Genomic DNA, 25,204 nt, shown 5'->3' on the forward strand with positions numbered 1-25,204 from the left:
ATAAACCATCTATAAACATTATTTAGATAATTATTCTAAATAATCTATAGAAATGTTAATAAATGTTTTTCCTGTTTTTCAATCCATCTACAGTATCTATGTAATGTTCATAGATGTTCTATAAACAATTCCGTAATGGTTTAGAAATCAATTAGAAACCATAAACACTTATTTGAGTAAAATGCTACAACCATAATCTGTTAACAAATAGTTTATGAGGCGGGGCTATGTATTTCAGAGCATAGGAAATGCAAAATGATGCAGTGCTGGAAAATATGTAAGAGTTTGCTTCTCCTGATGGCAATCTCATTGCTGTATTTTCTTAATTACATTTTAACGGTTTTAATATGCATACAATTATAAATCGGAGCCTATTATAACTGGAGTTAACTGAATAGATAAATATAATAGTAAAAATTGTTAAATTTCCTTTCCTCTTCCCTTTTAGTATTCACAATACTCTGCATTACACAAACCTTTCAACTGATAATTACATATGCAGACTAATTGCAGAAGGTTGGGCTCACTGCTATTTAATGTTGATGTATTTATTATACATTATATATAACATGCAATGCAAAATTCAATTAAAAAAGGAATAAGGAGTCAGTAGTAGATATGCAATTTTGAGCATTTACTTGCTTTTTGTAAAGCTTGAAATACTGCATTATTGAAGTCAAACTTTGCTTGCACAAATAGCTTCCTAACTAAAATAATGTACCTAATAAGCAAACACAGATGTGACAAGAAAGTTTGTGAGCGACAGATATTTGAGGGATTATTTTCTGGGAGGGACCATTCATCCTGAGGCTTTCAGATACACTTCAAACACAGGAGCTATAATGAGAAAGTGTTCTAACCGTGGTTGCAATATTAGGAACATTTTTATCTTGCAAGGGTAAGCATTTACTCTAAAAACAATGATATGATATACTTTATTAATACCCGTGGGGAAAGTGTTTCTCTGCATTTGACTCATCCTAGTGTTAGGAGCAGTGTACTGCCATTTTGAACGGCGCCCGGGGAGCAGTGTGGGGAACGGTGCCTTGCTCAGGAACACCTCGGTAGCACTTGGTCTTGCCGGGACTTGAACTGGTAACCTTCCAGTTGCCAAGCCAAGTCCCTATCGACTTCGCCACCAACGCCCCTCAATGTACATTTACTGACAGATAGGGCTTATATACATGAAAGGGAAACATTGCACACATCTCCCAAAGGATCAAATAGGTTTCATTGTGTGTAATCTTATTAAAACAATGGTTGAATTAACTTATTCTGTGGGACTCTTTCAGGAAGGAAAAATATATTTCCCTCATGATGTGCTGTGACTTCCCAGAGTTTCTCAAGCAGAATCCTCAGAGGGAACATAAGTGCTCTTACCGCCCACTGTACAGCTACTAGACGAGGAGCCCGAGAGCAACTCCAGCAGATTTATTTTCGGAAGGAAGACTCCATGTTATTTTTTTTCAAACTGAGGTTTGTTAAAAGCTGCTGTACTGCTGTGTTTTTACTGACAAAAATGTGTCTTTTGAGAGGCTGAACTTGTCATTCTATAAAGTCGCCTTTGTGACTTTCTCACTTTTTTCAAATCCTGTCCAACCACATTCTTCACACTCCGCAGTTTCAAATGAAGACTTTATTCTAAGGTAATTGGACATGTGTCCTAGAGTCACTCCATATCCTGGTGTGATCTTTCACTTTGTCAACACTTGATTAAATTGATTTTCTTCCATTTGGCAACAGACATTTTGTTACCAGTGACTAATATGAGCTTGAGCTTCACTGAAGTGTTATTGTAGGCAGCAGCCATCATACTGTTCATAACTGAAGCCAAGAAAAGTGAAATGCAGAAAAAACCCGTTTTATTCAAGTGATTACCTTTTTATTAGATTAAAAAGAGCAAACTCTCCCATGGTGATAATTTTCAACATTTAACATCAAGGTTCACATGTTTCAAAGGAGTCCAAGCAAAAAAACTGATTTCAATAGTGATGAACGGAGGTTTACCGTCCCTTTATCTGACACACAGTGAATCCGTCTTTGTCTGCTGGATTGGTTTTGGCCTCTCTCTTGTCAATCCTCAATGCACGTCAGCCCACACATCACACCCAACTGTCCACATTTCTATCTCCACGGCAGGCTAAAACTAATCTACATCTTAACATCTTTCAGGGGATTTTGAGCATCAGTCAGTGATTTCTTACCGGAAACAAAAAGACTACACATTTACATAACTGCCAGCTAAATAAGCAGCAGGGAGGGAGATGAGTTGAGAGATTGATTGATAATGTTACACACCTCCAACTCAAAAACAGGAGTCAGCTCATTTTACAACCATTTGCTTAATATGACCGTCAAACCACCAATATATCAACAAATCGTCCTTCTCCTCTTACATTAAAGCATTTTCTAGTGCTTTCATTTAACTCTTGGATTAACCTTCATTGCCTCTGCATGAAACCTTCAAATATTTCACACTCTCTCTGTGAAATAAAAGGAATGTGTCACTGTGATAGTGTGAAATAACTTGTTAATGTGAGCAAGGGGGGCATTTTAGACATTATGTACTATTGCTATAAATTCACAGAGCCTCTTCAGTGGCATTTCAAGTACCCTTCTTATGTTCTGCACTAATATAGGTTCAAAGCCCACCTCCATATACCTTACCTGCTACATATATACATCAACCGAGGACATTCGGTCAGTTATTGTCAGACTGAGTTCAACACTTACTGAAGGTTTGCAGAATCAAACACACCTCTCAATGGTAACACATCATGAAATGTATCCTCAAGGTTTAAGGGTAGTCCTGAAGTCACAACCCTCATAAGAAGACACTTTATTGCTTACAGCCTGCTGCAACACATTTTACAGTCATTGGTTAATTTATTCTTTTATTTTCTTTCACACACACAATGAAAAAACATAACATTTTACTTGAAAGGAATATAAAAATGTGTGAGGAGGACTTGGAACAAATGTTTAATATAGAAAAAAAAACCACAAGACATAAAAGGTAAAGCATTTTCTTTATTATTCGCCACATATTTAATATTATTGATCCGAAACATAACAAACTTTAGTAATTCATTTTTTAGTAATTTCTTTATTTATAGTATTGTAGGCCTATAGTTCAATGTTTACAGACACAGAGGGATCCATTATATGTACATTTGCATTCAACAACACTCAACTTATTATTTAGAAATCATACTAGGAATAAAGATGGTTCGTTTTTAATGTGTTATCAAAAATATATAAATGTTTCTGTATGACTACAGAGATATTAAAATGAAGCTTAGCCAAGTTCAATGAGGAAGACCAATACCCCCTGGTGTTACACGTCACTTCAATCTCCTCTTCCATTAAGTAATCAGGGGCGTTACTCCCCAGCTAGCCAATCATCGCACCTGCTAACCCCTTTAAATCTGCTCTTCCCTCTCTGTCAGTTGTCATTTCAGGTGTCAACGCACAACCCTCCTCCACCCCTTCGCCTCCTGTCTCCTAATTCAGGGCCAAGCTAATCCTTCTTCCTTCAGACCAGACCGAACCACTTATCACCACCACCAGTGTCAGACCCCGGGGGGGGTTCATCGGAGCGGTTTTCCCCTGTCAATCATCATTTTCTTATACCATGTGTCCCGGTAATAAACATGTATTTCATACATCACGTCTCTCCTGATTGAACTATATATTTATTCAGTATTTTCACCAATTTCCACCGTATGGGAGCCCTAATTAAGCTCCATGAACAATATTGAAATGAGAAAAAGGTCACAATGTATCAAATAAAGATTTACAGTATAATGTCAGATTGTCTTTCTCCATAAACGTTTGTCTTCTTATTAGCCTTTGATGCTGGAAGGCTGTTATTACGCTTATCTTGTCTTTTACACCACCTCCTCCTCCTCCTCCTCCTCCTCCTCCTCCTACTCCTCTTCACTGACGCACCTCTCTGAGCTCTGTCTCTGGCCAAGAAGCGTGCACTCGCCGGCGCGCGCCCCCGCCTCTCCGTCGTAACAGTAAACGGGTGTCGGCGTGAACGTCGCTGAGCCGTGAATGGACATTAATAGGGAATGTTATGTTCTTCTCCCAGTGCCTGCTTTCTTCTGTCATTCAATCTCTGCAACGAAACCCGGGTAAGTTCATGTTTTTGCAGATGGCACATGTTTTGAGACACACAGGTTGTCATGCAGTTTCTGAATTCATGCTCCGAAATTGGGAATTATAGTTTCTACCGTAGACAGTCGCTCTATGTGTGCGCATTAGGTTTAATTGACATGATTTAAATATGCAGTTGTCATCCTAATTGGCTTTTAAATATTGCACTCATCAAATTGGTCTTTGCACATTTGTAAACCTAACTATTTTAATGCTTATAAAACAGATACAGTCAGGGCTGGGTGGTCCCATTGACTGCATGTCAATATGTCTAATTGTCTAACTGTTTTTATTCATAATTACAGGGGGACATTTGAATCGTAATAGAGAAAAAAGAGACACATTAAGCTGTTAGTAATAAAGAGTTATATATATTGGCTGATATTGCCAGGATCAGACCGGGCTCATCCTGGCTCTGGAGGGAGTCATGATCAGTAGTCCTTTTTTCCCCTGAAGGTTCAATCTGAAAGCAAAGGCTCTTAGTGTCGCATGTGTGTTTGCAAATTCCCAGTATGTCCACATACACTATCTGCTTGAAATTAACTTCATACGCGGATTATACTTTATTAAAAGTAAGCAAAGGTACATGCTGGAATTCTCCGAATCTGTGGGAATGGTTCTTTGCCCAGCAGCAGGTCCACAACAGATGGAATATCAAACCCACAACATTATATGATGTGGGATCAAAAAGGATGGTGTGGCGGTAGAGATTATAGCATTGCATGTGAGGGGAGTGTGTGTGCATGTTGCAGTGTTTGTGCAGGATCCAGTTGGACCTGGTTGATGATGAAGAGAATGGTGAGTGACTTGCATGTGATTCCCAGGACAGTTCATGGAAATTGCGGGCTGTATGCAATTTGATTCTTTAGCATCAAAGTTGGGCACACTGCACTCCTATCCACCTCAACCCTTTCTACCTTCCAACATAAAGGATACACGACTTCCTGCATTGGCACTGCCCAATGATATTGGATATAAACATTGACATAACTCCCATGACACTGTGCTGGTTCATGCATGACAAATATGCAAAGTAATGTAAATGTATTTTCAATAAAGCCAGCAATTGCATTGCGTTGAAGGACATTATTGTTGAGGACCCTCATATAATGGCTTGAAATATTGGAATGAAGGTCCTCACACTTGGTTCTTCATCTGGCAGATGAGACACATTTCCCTGCGGTACTTAATTACAGTCAGGGAGTTATGTTGGAAATAAAAATAATGGGCAGCAGTGATGGAGGGTAGCAGAGTCAAACCAAGGACACATGGCCTGATTTGAGGCCAGGAACATTCAGTGTAGCTCTTCCTGCAGCACCCTGCCAAGTGGGCTTTTATATGGGGAATCCACTTTCCCTCTGATGATACTTGACTATTGACTGATAGGGAGGGAGTACCGATCCAATACCAGTGGTTTCTTTATTTCTCCATTTGACTGGATTTACCACATCATCCTATTTGTTTCATTTAGCTACTCACAACTTCTTAACTATAATTTGAGTCGTCATTGCTGGTGCCAACACCATCCTTGATTTATATTCAAGGCAACTGTAGAGACAAGGAGAGGACACAGATGTGCCTTAACTATTATGATGAATGCCTTTGCCTTTGCCATTTGTATTCAAACGTTTTATATTGTTTCCTTGTTTATTCTTGCTTCTGCAAGCACCTTATTTCCTTTAAAGGACTACAAAACCATATTATCTCCTAGGCTGACACATTTGATGACAGCCAATTGCAATGAAACAATATTAGTGGCAGTTTCAAAGACAGGCATTTGCAAGCTAACATTTTACATCCAACTAAACTGAACCACCTTTGGAATTTTTATAGTGATAATAGCCTTTATTCACCGATTTTCTTAAATATTAGTGTTTTAAAAGGAAACAATAGAGACAAAAGCAAAAAGAAACAATAACAACAATCATGAACCGCAATGAGAACAAAAGACGTTTAGGCTGTGAACGAAAATAAAAAAGCAAGGACACAACAGTAAACACAGATTCACATTCACATAAGCTTTCAACTTCAAATCCCCAAGAGTTGATTATGGTCTTCCAGGTGAGGAAAGATTTAAGAAGAAGACCTTTACTTCAGAAACTTTCAATGTGAAGGTTGATCTCCAAACTTTCTGTATTGTTTTACAACCCTTGAAAGCCAGCTGGCAAACACAAAGCTGTAGCTGAGCCAATTTGAGTGTGTAGAGGACATGGTGGCTTCATTTTAAAATGATGTTAAACAAGTGTGTCCTCTATCTTTCTTTTTTTGCAGGAGATGTGCTGGGTGCATTTGTTTTGTTTACAGCCTGGTGGTGAACTGAAAGTGTATTGATCTGAAATAAAAAGGGTTATAATAGCTGCAGTTTGCGGCTGGTATACTATGTAGACAACCACACAGCACCATCATTTTAATTAGGCCCACTGTTTCTGTTTTTATACAGCTCGTTTTCCTAACAGCTATCTGTACTTCCGATAAAATCATAATTCAACCAACCTCAATATAGAGGACTTCATGTTCTCTGACTGGATTTAAGGGTTTATTTTCTGGTGTTTACTCTTTTATATCAGTCTGTTCTTTTCTGTGACAGAGCATTCTTTTCCTGGCAATTTAATTAAATTTGGACAAAAGCAATTAGTTTGGCTGAAACAAAACAAAAATCTTCTAGGCCTATCACGTACATTTGATTGATTAAACAAGTAACTTTTCTTGTTAAAAATGTTAGCTTGTTAGCTTTTGGAAAAGCTCTCGGTGTTTTCCCCTGGTTACTCAGAAAGCCCAGACGGATCCATCTGATCTGGTCCAGCTTTTCACTGACATGTCACAGAGGCGAAAGCTTCAATCAAAATATGTCTGGATATATCCAAGAACACGATGAAAAATAGCCTTTTTTGTGCTCTCTTTCCCTACTGTGTCTGCCAGCACTGCCTATTTTGAAAGTAGCTGTGAAAATGATTATCTGCTACCTTTAAAAGCCTATAGCCTTCAGGAATCAATGTTTAATTAATTGTTACCAATCCATGACAGATGAAGATTCAAATGATAGGTTTTCATGCAGACATTAGCTGCCAGAAGTATGCAAATGTAAGACAGCACTCATTGTTTCTTCATGGATCTTTGAAGACATCAGAAGGGCCTTAAAATCCAGCAGGCATAGAAAGAACATACCGGCACTATACCTTAGGGATTTTCTGTTTGTGTGTCTGCATATGTTCTGGAGGCATTATGCAGAGCAACAGAGTGAGAGACCTCACTTTGACAGACCTGTAGGAGCTACATTTAATAGAGTGGCCCCTGCCTGACAGATGCTCTCCCCGTGGCTCTTACAGGAAATTGACTCCTAATGGAACAAGAGTAAAAGCCTAAAACCATGCTTGCTACACCCAAAGGTTGCAATGTGCATTCAATTTCACAGGATGATTATTTGTTGTAATGAGCCACATACTGTAGTTACATTCCCATCTGTCTTACAGCTTTACCTGGGGCTAAAGATAATACTTGAACTGCTATCACCACAACTGAAGGTGAATTGAATCGCCCCGCATCAATTGGTGATGTCAAACATTTCCAGTCCCTAAGTCCAAATATTGTTTGTCCGCAAGAAAAAAAATGTTGTATAAGGTTTTGGCACTTAAGAAATAGTTTGAGAGAGCTCATGTGTTTATTTTTTCGTAAATCTCAAGGGAAATTTCAGTGATTTTGAAGATCTTATGGAGGGAGAAAAAGCAACGCTACATGTTATGGTATATTTTGGTTCAAAGTACAAACCTTACAAATATAATAGGATTTTCTGATGACTTTGTACTTGTGTTTTAATTGATCCCCTTCAACTGATGGAAGTATGGGTATGCATTTCAATGTGATGTTATCGTGTACCACATTCAGCAGCGCGCTCTTCCATCACATGTGCAGATAATTGGCCATCATCCCATTAACTAGGATACAAACATGTACATGCTCATTGCAATCATATTATATATGAAGCAGCAGAGGCAAAACTACGGAAGAGGATTAGGCCACATGATTTTTTTTTGGGAGGATTTTAAAAAAATTAAAATAATTTTTGTTCTGAGAAAAAAGTCAGAATTATGCTTAAAACAGATGGTTTATAACTTTTTAAAACCTGCTAGTTTTTACAACATTGTGGGATGTAGCTTGATTTAGCATTCTAATTAAAGAGTTGAAAAATAATCTTCATTATTTTTTGGATGTTTCTATTATAAATTAGTTGTTGCATTTCAACCCATAACTTTGTACACCTTGAATGCTCAAACTTTGTAATTACCTTTATCCTTTACTCAACATTATGGCTAGCACACTAATTACATTGTAGGTTATGACAACCACACCAACACACTCTCACTCCATAATCGTCCAGGGACCCTGACCAAACGTCGCTCCTGGACGATTATGGAGTGAGAGTGTGTTGACCACACAGATCTATTTGACATATTGATGGGTACTGTTAGCTTAGGAAATGGTAATATGTAATATGGTAATATGTATCGTCAATATGTTCGTTTCTATTTGCATATGTCATGTCAATTACAGCCTCAGGAGAACATCTCTGTTTTCATTTTATTCCCCGTAAATTACTATCAAAGTACAATATTTGTTTTACCAATCTATCCATTCTGACATACCCATGAGGATTTTGTCACCGCCTGTGCTCCTTTCATAATAAAATGACCCAGAGGGCTTTCATCATACTGTGTTTTTAAGGCACCTGCTGAAATAAGTGGTGCTGTAGTTCTTCTTGGGAGCTCTCAGTCCAATGGAAACGGATGTTTCTTAAGGCTTTATCTTTTATTATAATCACCAACTCTGTCACTTAATTAAACCCAGTAATCAGTGGTTCCACAGCCTTATACAGCTCATATCTCCATGCCATAGCAGTCCATTGATTTCCAATGTAACACCTTGTAATTACCAACATGTTCAAGCTACTAGCAAAGATAAAGAGTGGAGTTTGTGTGTTCTATATTTACATGCTGCAATTTCTCGCCCATCTGTCAAGTTATGATACATTTATTAAAAATAAATTATTACCAGAAACAAAAAACATGTGGATTATGGATACATTTACTGTATCTGCGGCTTTTGAAGGTCAAACCAACTAACCTACCATCAATCACCATCCTTAAAGCTGCGTTGCTATTTGCCGGAATGAAATAAGCAGTGAAGGCAATGTGCATCATTCTCTCTGCGCACATACAGCATATGCTTTTATGTAAACTAGCTATTCAAATACACACAAAGGACTGGTCTCGTCTGCCATTATCAAAAACTTGACATCTATTAAAGTGTATGGTTGAAATCCACCTCTTTGCTTGGGTCATTAAACACAACGTTGTTGGCACTTAATTGCGCCCCACATTTAAATGAACCCGGTGTTAAAGAAAAAAGGTTTAAATGAAGATTAAGCCTTTGTTGTATGATTTAAATTACATTTATGACTGTGCTGATTTTTTGAGTAAGTGGTACCAATTCAACAACCACATGTGTGGGACAAGTCAAGGATCAAAGCTAATATTTCAGGTTATTGCTTGGTGAATTCGGGTCCAGATGGCACATTGTAGCAAGTCAAGCCTTGCATCGTAGACAAACACACAAAAGCCAATCGATTTGAATTCAAATTTCCCAGCGGCTCTCTGCAGTTGGAGTTTGGAACGTCTTTCAATTATTTGTTTCCCCTGCTTGCAATGCCATTTCAGCTCAGTTTCAGCTGGGGACTGGCACACAAGTTGTGTCAGTTCACCAGTTCTTGATCCACCATTGAGTGTAAAAGTATTCTGAATGCTTTATAAACAAGCAGCACTTGATCTCATGTTGCAAAAGCAATGCGACCAGTTGTATTGCCTCACGTTTGCATGTTTAAGAGTTTGTCAAAAAACAGAATTGTATTGTGCAGCACTTGTCCATTACTCATCCCACGAGGGTTTGCAGTGACCTCATGGACTTGTTGCAGTTGTTTTTAAAAGTGTGTGTGTGTGGGTTGTAGATGCAGGCAGAATAATGTGTGCATCAGTATTTGTGTGTGACTGTGTTTATGCGTTTGTGTTAACTGTGGTGTTTTATTACAATGTGCGCCACACCACAAGCACAATATGATTCTATGTTGTGAGTTTTGGTTGGATAGGTGTTTGTAGGATACACTTCTCCTTCCAAAACGTGCAAACTTTGCCATTCAGGAACATCCTCTGCATAGGGCGCATGTGTGAAAGTGAGCAAGGGAAGGGAAAATTGATGCCAATAGTTTTCCACCTTAGGACCAATTAACCTTTCAGGGAAGGTGCCTGGCTGTGTTGTGAATTAAAGCAGAGACATTGCAGGAACAAGCACATAAAGGGTTACGTCCGTCTGAATACAGACATTCTCACACAAACCAATAACAAGAATCAGCTGATGACATTTGATCTGTTTATTGTTTAGCATTAAACTTTAAAAACACATGTTACAAGAACATTGGCTCCAGAAAAAAACAGCTTCTTCCATCCATGTTTCTGAAAATGGTAGGAGAGGTCTTCCATCGCATTGATATGGAACTGGTGATGTGCTTTAAATCATTTTTAGGGGAAACATTGTGGAGAGGAGCCTGAAAATGACTCCAGCACCCCGGAGAACTACCAGTTCATCTGGTTTAAATATGGTGGGGATAGTGTTAAAGAGCAAGGTCAAATAAACAAGTTCAAAAATCATCTACAAATCACAAGTTATTTTCAACTGAGCAACGCACAGCAGCCGCAAAGCATAAACAAACATCCTTTGTTGATTTCAATGCCGGGTTGAATCCAATAGTGTTGCATTGCCACCAAATACATGCCTGACCATTTCCTCATCTATTCCTGCATTGCCATGGAATAAGTGACTGGGAACTATGTGTGAAAGAGGCTCTTAAATATATACATACACATTTGGTACCCCTGTAGTGATGCTGTTATGTTCCCCAAAGAGGTGTCTGTTTTGATTTCTGCCAATGTAAATGTAGCACCTGTTCTTATTGCTCTCCTAATCTATATTGAAAAGGAGTCCCGCTCATCCTCAGCTCAGTGTTGGTCTGCAAACCAAGAAAGAAAATCCTCTGGATGTTGTTCTGGTGTCATGGCAACATCAGCTGATTTTAACTTTGGAATGTATAAATCTAATCTTAATCTCAAATGTTGACAACAGATGAGTCAAAGCTCGGCTACCGCTTATTGATTTTGAATGTGTTGAACTAAAGTGTTTTAATTTGAGTTAAATTGATAAACTAGATACGAAACCATTACATTAGGAAGAGGTTTTTGGCTTTTTGAGCAGATCTAATGTTTTTGCTGCTTTTCTGACCAAATAGGGGTTGGGTTAATCAAGGTAGAATATAAAAGAAGCATCCATTAACAGTTTGTCTTATTTACAACTACACTAATCTAATATCGTTGGAAAAATCAACTTAAAGGAATAATTTATTGGTCTGTATAAGTGAGAGGAGTTTTGTGTAACAATCTTGTTGTTTTCACATTTTTGGCAATGTTTTAAGTAACTGTGCATGCTCCTGATATCATGATGTTTACTTATAAAACCTACATCATTTATCATTATATCTTTAAGCAAAATAAGCAACTTTTTCAATATAACTAGCCGCTTCATTAAGACAAAGACCACTGAGGTGGTGGTTGTCACGGTGTTTATCCAATAACAACTTCATAATTGAAGGTGAATTTATTTTTACGTTATGTATTCACCCCCTGCAGTTATGTTGAAGTCCTTCTCAAGTGTATTTAAATTATAGAGCCGCATGCTGCTGCACTCCAAGCCTTTCATCTCTTTTCTGTTCCCAACAGTTCAGCTTGGGTCAGCATCATATCAGAAGGAAAATCAGTTATGTCATTTACCTTTTCAGAGGGATTTATATGAACACCATGGTACTAATAGACGACATGTTATAGGCAACAATCCTGCATATCAAGTCCTCCTCTCTCACACAGATTCACCTTGAACAATCCTGTGCCAAGAAAGTACTTAATTGATCTTTTATCATCCAGTTTCTGTCCTGCATTACATTTTACGGCATCACTTTTGTTGAAGCATGAGTGCGCCAGTTTAACCTTGATCTGCTCCAAACTATTTGCAAGGAGACTTACTCAATAGATGGCTCTGTTTCCAAGCAAAATCTCAAGCAGAAGTAGTGAACAGTTCACAGGACATATGTATTGGACAAATTGGCATTATGACTTCAAAAATGTCGTTGATGAATTCAAATGACTTTTGAGTCTTTAGATCTCACTGTTGAATTTCCAAGAAACATCTTAATTCAAATTGTTGATGTATTTTGATTAAGCTATAAAACAGAACATGATTGCATTAGTAGGATAAAAGAGGACATGCAATTAAAGGACATTACATTATTTATTTTCTGCATTAATTACATTTAAAATGTTCGTATGGACATCCTATCAGTTTAAATCCATTTGCTTTATTGCCTCCACCCAGGCCATTGACACTTAGGTTCCCCGTTAGAAGGTAACTCGTGTAGAAATAAGTGACCATCGGAAGGGGATATTAGCTCCTGCTGGTTTAGGGACCTATGCATGAGATGATGACCGCGTCAGTATTACGGCTCATTATCTGTGTGTGTGTGTGTGTGTGTGTGTGTGTGTGTGTGTGTGTGTGTGTGTGTGGGTGTGTGTGTGTGTGTGTGTGTGTGTGTGTGTGTGTGAGAGTGTGAGCCCCCTCGGGTCTGTTCATGTTATTTACACATAATGCATAACGCATTTTTAATGAAGCAAAAATGATAAGTATGTGCATAATGTGACAATTATTTATAATCCTCTCACACATGATTGAGTTAAGATACTGCCGCAGTGTGTTTATCATACTAAGGGAACGGTTGCTCACTGGCTGAGGTTTTCGGAGAACATTCGTGCAAAAGTCATTGCCTATGTTTGAGAGGCATTATGAGGTTGATACTAACAGGTTTATTTATGCACTAACTTAGCATGAATCAGTATTTGTGATATCGACTGAATATCAAGCGTTTTCCCTTTGTGCGAAAATACAAAGAATGATCACACAAAGGCAGCAAAATCTGAAATATACAGACTTTAACTGTACACTGCCAGCCCAGTTCAAGCAGAATGTTTTACTTTAGCAATGGTGGATCCAGCCAAAAGAAAAGGAAAGATATAGCTATTAAGTATTCATGTGACTAGAAGAATGATAAAGTGATGATGTCTGGAGGCATATTTTGCCAACACATTCACAGAAACAACTTCATTATCTGGTGGCTGCTGAGTATCTGGCAGCTTGTGTTGATGTTCCTCAATGTTAAGGGGCAATGCAATTTAGAGAGGCAAACAATTCATTTATTTCATATGTTGGGATATATCCTTCTGGAGTTGTAATCATGCCTCTCCTCCTGGGAAGGTTCCAATTCATTAGAACCACTTTGGACAATATGTGAGACCCTCAGAGCTGTAACATTTGGGTAATTAGTTATATTAAATTAGACACTCATTTTGTTAAATATCTTTTTAAATATTACAAAAAGTGTGTGTCTCTTTAACCGTAATTTGGTGAAAGATAATAACCTCTGCTCTTTCCTGGCAGCTACTGTGGGGTTTCAGGTTTCTTTGAAGTGAAATTGAAGTAAATAGCACAGATGTTTCACTTCAGTTTTGGAGTCTGAATTGCCCTCTGATAATTTTTGTCTTTTGAGAAACCACATTTTTATCTCCAAATTATATCAAATGTACAAGCTCTTAGGACACATGTTAGCTCTCCTCCTAGTGCATTTTTGCCCACATAAATACAGTATTACATATCTGACTTATTTCCTTCCTTTGCTGAAAACAATGAACAGTAAAACACACTTTATTAGTTAAGACTCTTATCCCATATTGGTGACGCATAAGTCTTAAAATAAATAATTGTATCTGCATTACGTGATGGACACAATCCGCCTCTGAGTTTGTCCCAAGCTTCACACTTTCTAATCATGTATTGTTTTGCAAACATTTTCTGACAGCAATGGATTATAAATGTGTTCATACCTTCATTAACGGGAGAACTGGCTGTTGTTAAAACACAAATTATGAAAATGTACGTGGGCTACAATTAAATAAATAACACATAATACTGTTTCATGCAGTATGAACAGTGTTGGGACTAACGTTACTGTAACGCCGTTATTTTGGGCAGTAACTAGTACTCTAACGCATTACTTTCTAGATTCAGTAACCCAGTTACCGTTACTACATGGTGCGTTACTCAGTTACCGCGTTTTTTTATATAGTCAACAGCCAGGCGAACATAGATGAGAACTGTACTTAAGTACAGTACTTGAGTAAATGTACTTAGATACTTCCTGTGTCACATGCGGAGACGGGCTGTGGGCGTGTTTGTGTTGTTTACTAACAAGACTATCATGGCGGCGGCGGAGCTCAAGTCTAGTTTCTCCACCTGGAGATATTCTCACTATTTCACTTTTGTCGAGCACAAATAAAAGAAAGTTTCTGTTAAATGTAAGTTGTGTCCTGGCGGGTCAAAGAGCCTATCTACTGCACAAACCAGTAATTCAAATCTCTTAAAACATCTGCAAAAACAACATGCTGGGAAGAAGCTAGTAACTAAGACCGGCACAGACCCAGACTCATCCAACGCCACTCCACCTCCACCTAAGCAACAGCGGCTGGATTTTAACCAAGGGACTGCTAGCCAGGGAAAAGTCGATAAAGCCATTGCACGGTATGTTGTAGAACACATGCAGGCTATTGCTACAGTGGAGTCACCCGCTTTCAGGGAGCTAGTTAGCATGATAGCATGTCCGGGCGACACACGGCATATGGGACGGAAAACTTTTTCCAACTACCTGGAGAAAGAATATACAAAAATGGAAAGCCAGCTAATATCGATGCAATCCAGATTGCATATAATGCATGTCAAGTTGATCAACAGATTGTATTATTCTCCAATGCAATAACAGTACTGAAATGAAGGCTATAAGGGTATTAATGGGAGCCCTTTTTTTAAGTAAAAAAAAAGTTACTTTTTACAGTAACGCATTACTTTTTTGTGTAAATAACTAGTAAAGTAACTGCGTTACTTTTGAAATGAAGTAACTAGTAATGGTAACTAGTTACTTATTTTCAGTAACTAGCACAACACTGAGTATGAATAACAGAGGTAATGATTTTATAAATGTTCCTATATATTAAAAAATAATTGTATACATTATTTGAATTCCATTAAGCTATACAGATATTTATTAATTCATGTCCACCACATTTATACCTTTTTTTTTACATTTTAATATAGTAACAATTCCCATTCATTTAAAACTCGGTACCAATTGCTTTTGGCCTGTTTCCCTATAGTCATTTCAGAACTGTCTTCTTAATGCGGATTCAAAAACATGTCTCCTGCTTTTTTAATCTCTCTAATTCACTAGATAAAAAGCTCGATGATTTTCTCTATAATCTTGGAGAATGTCTAATCAGAGAGACATTCTACAGTTTGTGTGCTTGCCGGTGAAATCAAAAGTAAGAGCTGTTTTGTTGCATTGTAAAGGTATTACTATAAAGTTGTATTAAGAATACAGTACTCATTACTCATGAGGAAATGTATCCCATTGGTTAGCATGGTTGCTTGACGAAAGCCTTTTCCAGAGCTCCCTGTGTGACTGGTGCATGATTTGGCAAAACTAATCTCAGCCTGTGATCCAGACATTCTCATCATCTGTTACAAGACAAGGATTAATTTGCCATAATGTGAGTGTTTTGTCAAGTTGATTTGCCCCTGAACAGGTGATTCTGACCCAGACTTAGCTTACATTTATTGGTGCAATTCATGTCTTTCATACCCGCACACAGTCTAACAGCAGCAGAGCAATGAGACAAGGTTTATGATTGAGGTACATAACTTTATTGTAATACGTTACCAACTTCTTCCCAGAAGTATTATGTATCAGTCATGGTGTACATATTTGGCTGTCCTGTATTTTGCTTTAGTTAAGTGCGAGCCAGTAAGATATATAATAACAAATATATAGTATATCGAACTTTGTCTAGGAGTATAAAATAAGGACGTCTTTGTCTACTACACTGCATTAACATTCAAGCTCGATAAACCGACTTCGCAGGGATAGACTTGCAGAACCACAGATGCTAACAAGAAGAAATAATAGATCCTTTTAAGCACTGATGGATGCTGATAGGCAATCCAGAGTTTCAGCCATCACAGCCCTCTCTGAAAGGCCCTGCACTGAGAATATCATTTGCTTATTATCCTTCATTTGTTGTTTCACTTAGCAGAATCATTTTTGTGCAGACTTTGACACCAGAAAGCAGTTTTCACATTCATCTGCTGGAGGGGGAAAGTTTCTCACCTTAAAATGAGTGTCACAACATGAGTTTGTGGTAACACAACTAGTTTGGGCAAGCAAAGTCCAATATGTAGCTAGAAGCCTCCGGTGCACATACACTGATGATGGAGCTGATTTTTAAAATATAGTTCAATATAGAATATTTGCACACAGCGCACCAGGTACAAACGACCAATCCATTCCAGGTACTGATCTGTCTTAAAACCATACCATTCAACAGTAGGGCTGTACCTAAAGATTATTTTCTTTATTAGTTACTGTAATTGCAGCTTATTTCACTTGATTTGTTTGTTCTATAAAATATAGGAACAATATTAAAAGGTGTACAAATGTTTATCCTAGTTTATTCAATTATCATTGGATGTCTTTAAATGTCCCTTTAGTCAGTCCAAACCCAAATATATTCTGTTTAAATTGATGTAATACAGAAAATGCGGATATCTCCATATTTCAGAAGCTAAAAGCAGCATTTTCTGCCACTTTTGCATACAAAAGGGCTTAATTGAAAAACATTAAAACTGTTGGCTTGAGCATTAGTAACAAAGGTGTACCATGTACTTATATGAGCAATTAAAGCTAACACAATTCAAACAACACTGACAGCATCTGGCCAGTGCTTAAACCTAAATTACTTACTCACTTCCTTCCTTCCTTTCTTCCTTCTATCCTTCTATCCTTCCTTTCTCAATCACTCACTCTCTCTCTCTCTCACTCACTCACTCACTCACTCACTCACTCACTCACTCACTCACTCACTCACTCACTCACTCACTCACTCACTCACTCACTCACTCACTCACTCACTCACTCACTCACTCACTCACTCACTCACTCACTCACTCACTCACTCACTCACTCACTTAGGTACCGCGCCTGGCATCCTACATTCTAGGATGCCACAAGAACACTTGAACCAGTTCCCTCTGGGTGATGGATCCTTACCTGTTAATACCTCTATCTGCATGAGGCAGGGCTGACGCTGACATGCTGTGCATTTGCTTGTGCAGTGAAACCCCAGCTGTGACACTCATTAAGTGATTCAGTCAAGCCTGGAACAAGGACACAGGTCTATGAATGTGACTAGTGACTTGCTGGACATAGCATGGTCATATTGTGAATTACAGGGCATTCAGTATGGGTCAAACTAATTTGAAATGAGCAATTAGCACAATAAATTGTCTTCATCATCCAAAATATTATTCATTTATTTAAAAAAAAACTTTTTGATGTAATGAATCCTTGTTGTGCAGTTGCATTTTCTTGCGAGTGGTCTCATCTCATGGCATGTTCTGATTAAAATGTAATATTTATAAAAAGTCACACCTCATTTGCATTTCATCAATGCATTTACTATTCCATAAAAATAAAGTGTATTGTGTTCATCTATCATGATCGTATTTGAATGTAGGGTGGTTTTCTGCACCAGAATGGTATATTCATGTTTATATGAGATTACACACTTCAAATTCAAGAGAAAACAAAAACAATATATCCTAAGATGGAGACTTATTACTTCCTGCCAACTAAGTCATTTACCTCCACCACCAAATTAAAAAGATGGATGGAAAGAGATGAGGAGACAGATAAACCGGCAAATGAATGAGGGTTGCTGTGCTGCTTTATGGTGCTGCCGTTATTCATCTATTTAGCGTCTTTCCTGAGCTGTCAGTCATTTTGTTCACAACTCTCCTCCTTCACCAAACAACACTTGGCAGCTTGATGTCCTGCCTGAGCCAAACTGTTTGTTTTTCAGAGATTGTACTCCGTGGGACAAATGCAGCTTTCCTGTTCTTGTAAGAGGATAGAGCGAAGGAGGGAGCGATTGAATGTCAGACGATTGACATTATTTTGGTAACGGCAAACCTTTTGAAATTAGAGGGAAGTTGGTGTTGGGCATACTGTACATGTGTGTGTGTGTGTGTGTGTGTGTGTGTGTGTGTGTGTGTGTGTGTGTTTACCTTATGTCTTAGGGTGCTTTGTGTGTTTGAGCTGTGAGAGTGTGAGAGACACTGGATGAGGATGAATTAAACTCACCTCTTTCTCGTCATCTCTGAATGTGGAGGGATATTTTGAACATGTGTCTGCTTTGTCAGCCTCCTCGTTATCTGCCAACCTGAATCTGTTGTTTGTTGACTGACTACACGGGCATCATCACACAATATTTCTGTAGCTTTATATTACAGCCACATAACAGCCAAATTTGATGGATTTTGAGTGCTTAATAATTGTGCAGTTCGCCAAACCTGTGACTGAGCGTATTGGGGTGTGCTGGTTCTTATCTCTTATCACTTCATCCAATAGGAGTAGATAGTTAAAAAGGACATGTTGTACTTAAACAGTATTAAAAAGCAAACTTGAAATATACTCCATAATGTAATAACAATGTTGCCATCATTCTGTGTTTTCTGTGTTTGCTGAATTCTCCAGCAAGGGCAGTGTGTTTTTTTCTGATTAAAGCAGGGAGTATACTCACTCTGGCTCAGTGGAGCTTATCTTCAGATGGTCTTGGAAAAGAAAGCCCGTGTTTTAGAACATTTTGAGACAAAGGCAAATGATTTTCTTTGTTTCACATAATGACAGGCTGACAAAGTGTACGCCTACTGTCAATCACTGAAAAAACATGCATGCACACCTTAAAAAAAAAAACACTATGCCCACACCATATAAATATACCTCTGGGCACAAACACTGAAAAAAAAACAAGATTCTCAGATACACAGGTGAGGTAACAATGCAATGACAGTGCACAACAGAAGTGCAGCAGTAATTATCATCCATCTATCTGAGCAAAGCAATCTGCATATCGTACTGTTCTTCCAGATCCATTCAAGGGTAAATGGAAAGGAGTGTATAATTGCATCACAACACAGAGGAGACAATTGCATTTTCCTTAAAGACTGAAATCAAAGGTGTAGAGAAGCTAATACTCTTCACTGGTCCACTGGAAAGCAATTTGTTCTGGAATAGCTTGAGACCATTTGTATTTGCAGCCAATAGCATCAAGGTTTTTTAATAAACACTTTAATAAAGTATTTGTTGAACCTTCACTTTAGTAAGTTATTTTCTTCCACTGAAGATCAATTTAAAAACCTTCGCTAAGAAGCCAAAGCTGTTGTTTTCAACACTAGCGTTGGCACTGTTAACAGAGAGAAGGAAGCAATCATGTTTATCTCCTAGAAATAGTGCTGCATGCACATTGAAAAGAAACAAAATGGGTAGTTGAATGGATATGACTAATAAACACAGTGCAGTGGTTATTTCATTATGTAAAGGGCTCTTTGTCTCAGTATAAACAGTGTTCCTTATACAATAACCATCAAACTATCAAAGAGCACCTAGGTGACTCAGGGATGGCCAGTGCCCACACCTTGAATGAAGTGGTGAAACAATACTTATGTGCTACTACACATTTCTGCATAAGTTGCTCAATATTGTAAGAATGAGAATGATATGCCACTGTTTGAGCAGGATTTTACATTAATGCTTCAACACTTATAAAAGTAAAAAACATGTAGGAAGGTCAGCTTTGCTCCAACATTAAAAACAGTTTTGGTCATATATAAACGTATTTTGTCTTGAAAGCAGCTTTGGAAGGTATCATGGGAAATGATATTAGCTGGCACTTTGCCATCTGTTAGGTTTCAGTGAACTGAAATCTCTTATCTCATTCTGTTGTCATGTAGCTCTGCCACCCTGCTCGCCCACCCAACTACCCCCTGGACCTACTCTGGGAATCGAACAGTTTCACCAGAGATCTGCAGTCAGAGTTTAGCTGCCTCTGCTTCAACGCCATATTAAATAAAAGTACTTTACTTCTTGTTGTTTCTATAGCAACAGTTCCCACTCATGTCTTCAGGATACTGTGCAATGCGGGAAGTGAAGAAGAGCTGCAATGACAATCATACCTGAGCATTTTGATTTAATCATACATTTAAGCATGTCCATGACAGAATTACAAAGTTTGAATCTTATTGTCTTTGAGAAGCCTGTGAAACAAAGTTTAGACCATGAGGTTAAAATAAAAAGAACAAAAGATAATCATACTAGCAACACAATAGGATATGTTAGGCTGACCCTAATTGGAAGAGCGGTAGCAACATTGTTGAACACTCAATAGATCAACTTAATAAAAGAGCCACATACCCACAAAGTGGTTCACATGAATGAAGATTGAATTTAATTAACACAGTCATGCAAACATTAGCTTCATATAAACTATTCAGTGCATCTGCTGTGTAGGTGTTCTTGTCCTTGACTGTATCCTTACTTTGTTGAAGTTCATTCTAAGTCTTTTTTCCTCCCTATACCTTTTTCTCTCTCTTTCTCCTTTCTGAAAATGTTTCTGTTTTGTTCTCTATCTCTTCCAGGTTTTAATAAGAGACAGGGGTGATGTGATGGCAGCGCTTGCAAGCAGGACAGATCTGAGAAGACTGTCTGCTGCACACTAAACCAACTGGATGCAACACGTTAGAGTCCGAAAGGTAGGCATACCTTTGGAAGTCCGTTGGCTTTACAAGCACATTTTGAATATTTTTCCCTCCACGTTGGCATGTCTTCTGTATGAAGTGCAGAAAGCAAAATCCTTGACTCGGATTTAAAGAAGCAATAACAGTACAATTCTTGCAGTCATTTTATAGCAATCAAGTGATGAAAATTCGATGCCAGATTCAAACAAAAATATACACGGCAGTGAAACTTCTTTTACACTTCAAATGATTTTTCTCGTCATCTGTAAATGATGTTTGACATTCTCCTTAAGCTCCCTTTATATCTAATGCACTTTTTCTCTTCTGCTTGCAGAATGGATTTTCCCAATTACACTGAAGGGGTGTTTGCCACAAGCAGCAGTGGTAATGACTCCCTGGAGGCCACTAAACCCCCTTCTAGTAAGATCCTGCTAACGCTTACCCTGTCTGTAGTGGCCATCCTGACTACATTCTTCAACTGCCTGGTGATCACAGCTATCGCAGTCACACGCAAGTTGCACCACCCGGCCAACTACCTCATCTGCTCATTAGCAGCGACCGACCTGCTGGTGGCTGTGCTGGTCATGCCCTTTGGTATTATGTATATCCAGAAAGAGACCTGGGGCATGGGCCAGGTGGTGTGTACCATCTGGTTAAGTGTGGATATCACTTGTTGCACATGCTCCATCCTGCACCTTGCTGCCATCGCCATTGACCGATACAGGGCCATTACAGATGCAGTGGAGTATTCACACAAACGCACAGGGGCCAGGGCTGGGGCGATGGTGGCATTGGTGTGGTTCCTGTCCATCCTCATCTCAGTTCCTCCTCTAATCTGGCGGCACTACAGCGGGGATGCCGAGCAGGTAGACCAGTGCATCATGATGCACCATCACATGGCCTTCACCTTATACTCTACCCTTGGAGCGTTCTACATCCCTCTGATGCTCATACTCATCCTCTACTACAAGATATACCGTGCCGCTCAGACCCTGTATATGCGCAGGGAGGCCAGCCGGGCCAGCCGCTATTCAAGTGTGACCAATGGGAGCATGATCCCCTCATCCTACCCTGCTGGAGATGGCAACGAGGATAGGGGAGCCCAAAGTCCAGAGCCTATAAGCCCTCCAGAAAAGTCTTTCTCTGAACCCTCAACTGAGGAGCCTCCACGTGAACGGGTGCGTAAATCTAAGGCTTTCCAGGGCAAGTCGCGCCGGCATGAGTCACGTAGTGAGTCACGCAGTGAGTCACGTCGGAGCCAGTTTTACCAAGGTCCACGGATCTCAGGCTCACGGGAGCGCAAAGCAGCATCAACGTTGGGGTTGATAATAGGGGCATTCGTCATCTGTTGGCTGCCATTTTTTGTCAAGGAGGTGATTGTCAACACCTGCAGTGAGTGCAGTACTTCGATGGAGATGGCTGACTTCCTGACGTGGTTGGGCTACGTCAACTCGCTAATCAATCCCCTCATCTACACTATCTTTAATGAAGACTTCAAAAAAGCTTTCCAAAGACTTGTTAGGTGCAGTCATTACCTCTGATGGTAACAATTGCACATGATCACACCCATACACCCCAACACATGCCCATGAAACAAACTATGGAGATCGGAAAGAACTGACCAAATACTGACTGAATCTACCTGAGAGACACTAAGAATGACCTCCATTTCCAGAACATCTGCCATGCGCTCCAACAGCCAGAATGGCACCAGCTCAGCCATGAGCTTGCAGCAAAGTTCCATATTGAAGTCCAAGTCCTGCTATTAATGGAAATGCTTTCATTGATCTTAATTGTTGTGATGGAAAGGACAGTGACATGTTGGTTTTTTGGAAATGGGCCATTGCTGACCTTTTTGAGGGCTGGGTTCTGATCATTAGTGATCAGCCCCATTAACAGGCCTTGAGATAGCTGGCCATTACTGCTTTTTCATCTAATGACCTCCCTTCTATCTCGTCCAAGCTGCCGGCTAACATGTGTAAAATACCACAGCATACCAATTTGTGATTTCATGTGGCCATGGCGTTTCAGAGGGTGACCTTTATCCGATTGACTGTCGCAATGATTATTAACATTGTTGTGATATGTACTCAGAAAACTCTCCCAACAAATATAAGTTATACATTTGTAGATTTTTTAAATGTATGTCTGTTATTGGCAAATGATACCAGCTTGATTCACTAGGCCATCTGATAGCAAAGGGTTATCAGCTGTCTTTCATAGATTTCAGAATGCTGAACTAAACAGACCATGTTTTAAAGGTTTAGGGTGAACAGCTAAGAATGCCCTTAATGTAAATAAACTGTTATATGATCCTGGACCAAATTATACTATTATAAGCACTTTCTGAATTATACAACAAAGAATATTTGGGGACCAAAATAAAAATGAGCTTTCTTCAACTTTCACAACAAAATGTTTTTCGGAGATGGTTTAAGGTATTGGTGTAAATGTTTTTTAAGACACTGCCACTTTATTTGATGTTTTGCACACTTTTTTAATTTCCTTTATGTTATTTTGTGGGGTAATTATTCATTAATTGTTCACAAGTATCTCTTTTGGAGCTATTAAACACCCCTTCTCATCTCACTCCCACCATAGGCAGCGTTATAGGTCAATTAATGTGAGAACCACCAGTGCAGAAATCCTCATTACATTAATCCCACTCGAATACTTGGAAAATAACTACTATTTATTTACTGCCTGCAAGAGGGCACACGATAAATTGATGGAAATACTGTGGATGAGTCATGTGTGAGGGTGTACTGAATGCCAGGAAGATAATAGAAAGTGTGTCATACATGTACATACATCTCATACAGTATGACCAGTATTTGTATACTGTTTCTTTCTTTGTCTCTCACTGTCTTATTCAATAATAAAAAGCCCACATGTGAATGATGTTCCCCTGTTATTCTTATAGATATATTTCTGGATTTGGTACATGAGTGATACAGTATATGCATGGATTGAATTAATTAATGAAAACATGAGGTTTAGGGTCATAGTCTTGGAGCAAGGGTTAGCGCAGACCCAAACATAAAGAAAAAAAAACAAACATTAAATATTCCAACATCAGCCTGATCACACACAATTCAATACATATTATTCTTTATAACGTTTTTGCTTACACAAATGCACCCTATAAATGAATAGGTTGAGTCAAATCCTGTGCTAGACCGCTTTTAGGGGAATTAATGTTGTAGCTGAATAATCATTTTAATGTGGGAATTAATGCTGATCACATACTGATCAGGGTTGATGATATACTGCAAACCAACATTTCAGTTAGCTGATTGTTAGAGTAAATGTGAAGGGATGTTTCGATATCTCTGTGTTATGGCGCCCCATTGTGGCTGCTGGAAACAGTGCAGCCTTTTTGTAGCTGCTTTAGCATTAATTAATCTGGAAATGTTGTCTAATGTAGCCTCATCAATCAAATAAATTACATTTATAGAATAGAAAGTCTGCATTTATGTGCAATTATTACTTTGTGTCAACATTTTCAGGGAAAACATATTCTTGCTTATTATAAAACGTACACACACATATTCTATAAGAGAACAACAAACCAGAAACTAAATGCCTATAAAATACAACAATTGTGGCTATTCGTGTAAAAATGCCTCATAAAATTGGGCTCTAAAATTAAGGCGAAAGGCGTGTTTCATGGAGAAGAAAATATCTAGAACAAAGTCAAAATTTCATCTCTTCTACATCGTTTGTTCAAGATTAGACACAATTGTTCACCAAAATACTTGGGTATGTAAATTCTAACCACCTTACTTGTTATAGAAAATAAAAGTGAAATATGTATTTGATCAGTGTGAAATGACTAGACAGAACATTTAAATTACTAGTAAATGTCAATTAAGACCTCTGAAAGTTTAACTGCTATCCTATCCGATTAAAACATACTTACCCAAGTTTGCTCATTGGTCGCGTCTCGTTAATTTGGATTTAATTGTGATAGCGCCATAACAGTCTGAAGTGTGAACGAAAAACATACATTAAACAAATCTAGTGTTAAAAATGGACAGCATCACCCTGTGTTGACTTACCTCAAACAAGTGGCCTATCTGTGTTCAATAAAATCAAGCAAGTTTCACGTCTCAGCAAGTTGATGCTTATGGCCAAAACACATGAGCTCAAAGTTCAATAAAGTAACAAAGATATTCTGAAGAAAATATATATGGGGCCCCTAGCTCACACATGCGCTCTA

The 25,204-nt window shown here is 38.6% G+C and overlaps 1 protein-coding gene across 3 annotated transcripts; it reads left to right on the forward strand.

The window, feature by feature from the left end:
• The first annotated feature begins 4,003 nt into the window (after positions 1 to 4,003).
• Positions 4,004 to 23,880, forward strand: htr1fa (5-hydroxytryptamine (serotonin) receptor 1Fa). 3 transcript variants are annotated; one of them, XM_034236851.1, is made up of 3 exons: positions 4,004 to 4,139; positions 20,884 to 20,997; positions 21,317 to 23,880. In XM_034236851.1, the coding sequence occupies exon 3, from the start codon at positions 21,318 to 21,320 to the stop codon at positions 22,521 to 22,523; it is 1,206 nt and encodes a 401-aa protein (XP_034092742.1). In that variant the 5' UTR covers positions 4,004 to 4,139; positions 20,884 to 20,997; position 21,317; the 3' UTR covers positions 22,524 to 23,880. The 3 variants fall into 3 exon arrangements, with proteins under 3 accessions (XP_034092742.1, XP_034092744.1, XP_034092743.1); XM_034236853.1 differs by lacking the exon at positions 4,004 to 4,139 and adding an exon at positions 14,856 to 14,880; XM_034236852.1 differs by lacking the exon at positions 4,004 to 4,139 and adding an exon at positions 17,325 to 18,367.
• The last annotated feature ends 1,324 nt before the right edge of the window (positions 23,881 to 25,204 follow it).

This window comes from Gymnodraco acuticeps, unplaced genomic scaffold (genome assembly GCF_902827175.1).
Source record: "Gymnodraco acuticeps unplaced genomic scaffold, fGymAcu1.1, whole genome shotgun sequence".
Classification (NCBI taxonomy): Eukaryota; Metazoa; Chordata; class Actinopteri; order Perciformes; family Bathydraconidae; genus Gymnodraco; species Gymnodraco acuticeps.

Coding starts and splice junctions, on each gene's coding strand:
- htr1fa (XM_034236851.1), top strand. CDS start 21,318: ATGGATTTTCCCAATTACACTGAAGGGGTGTTTGCCACAAGCAGCAGT.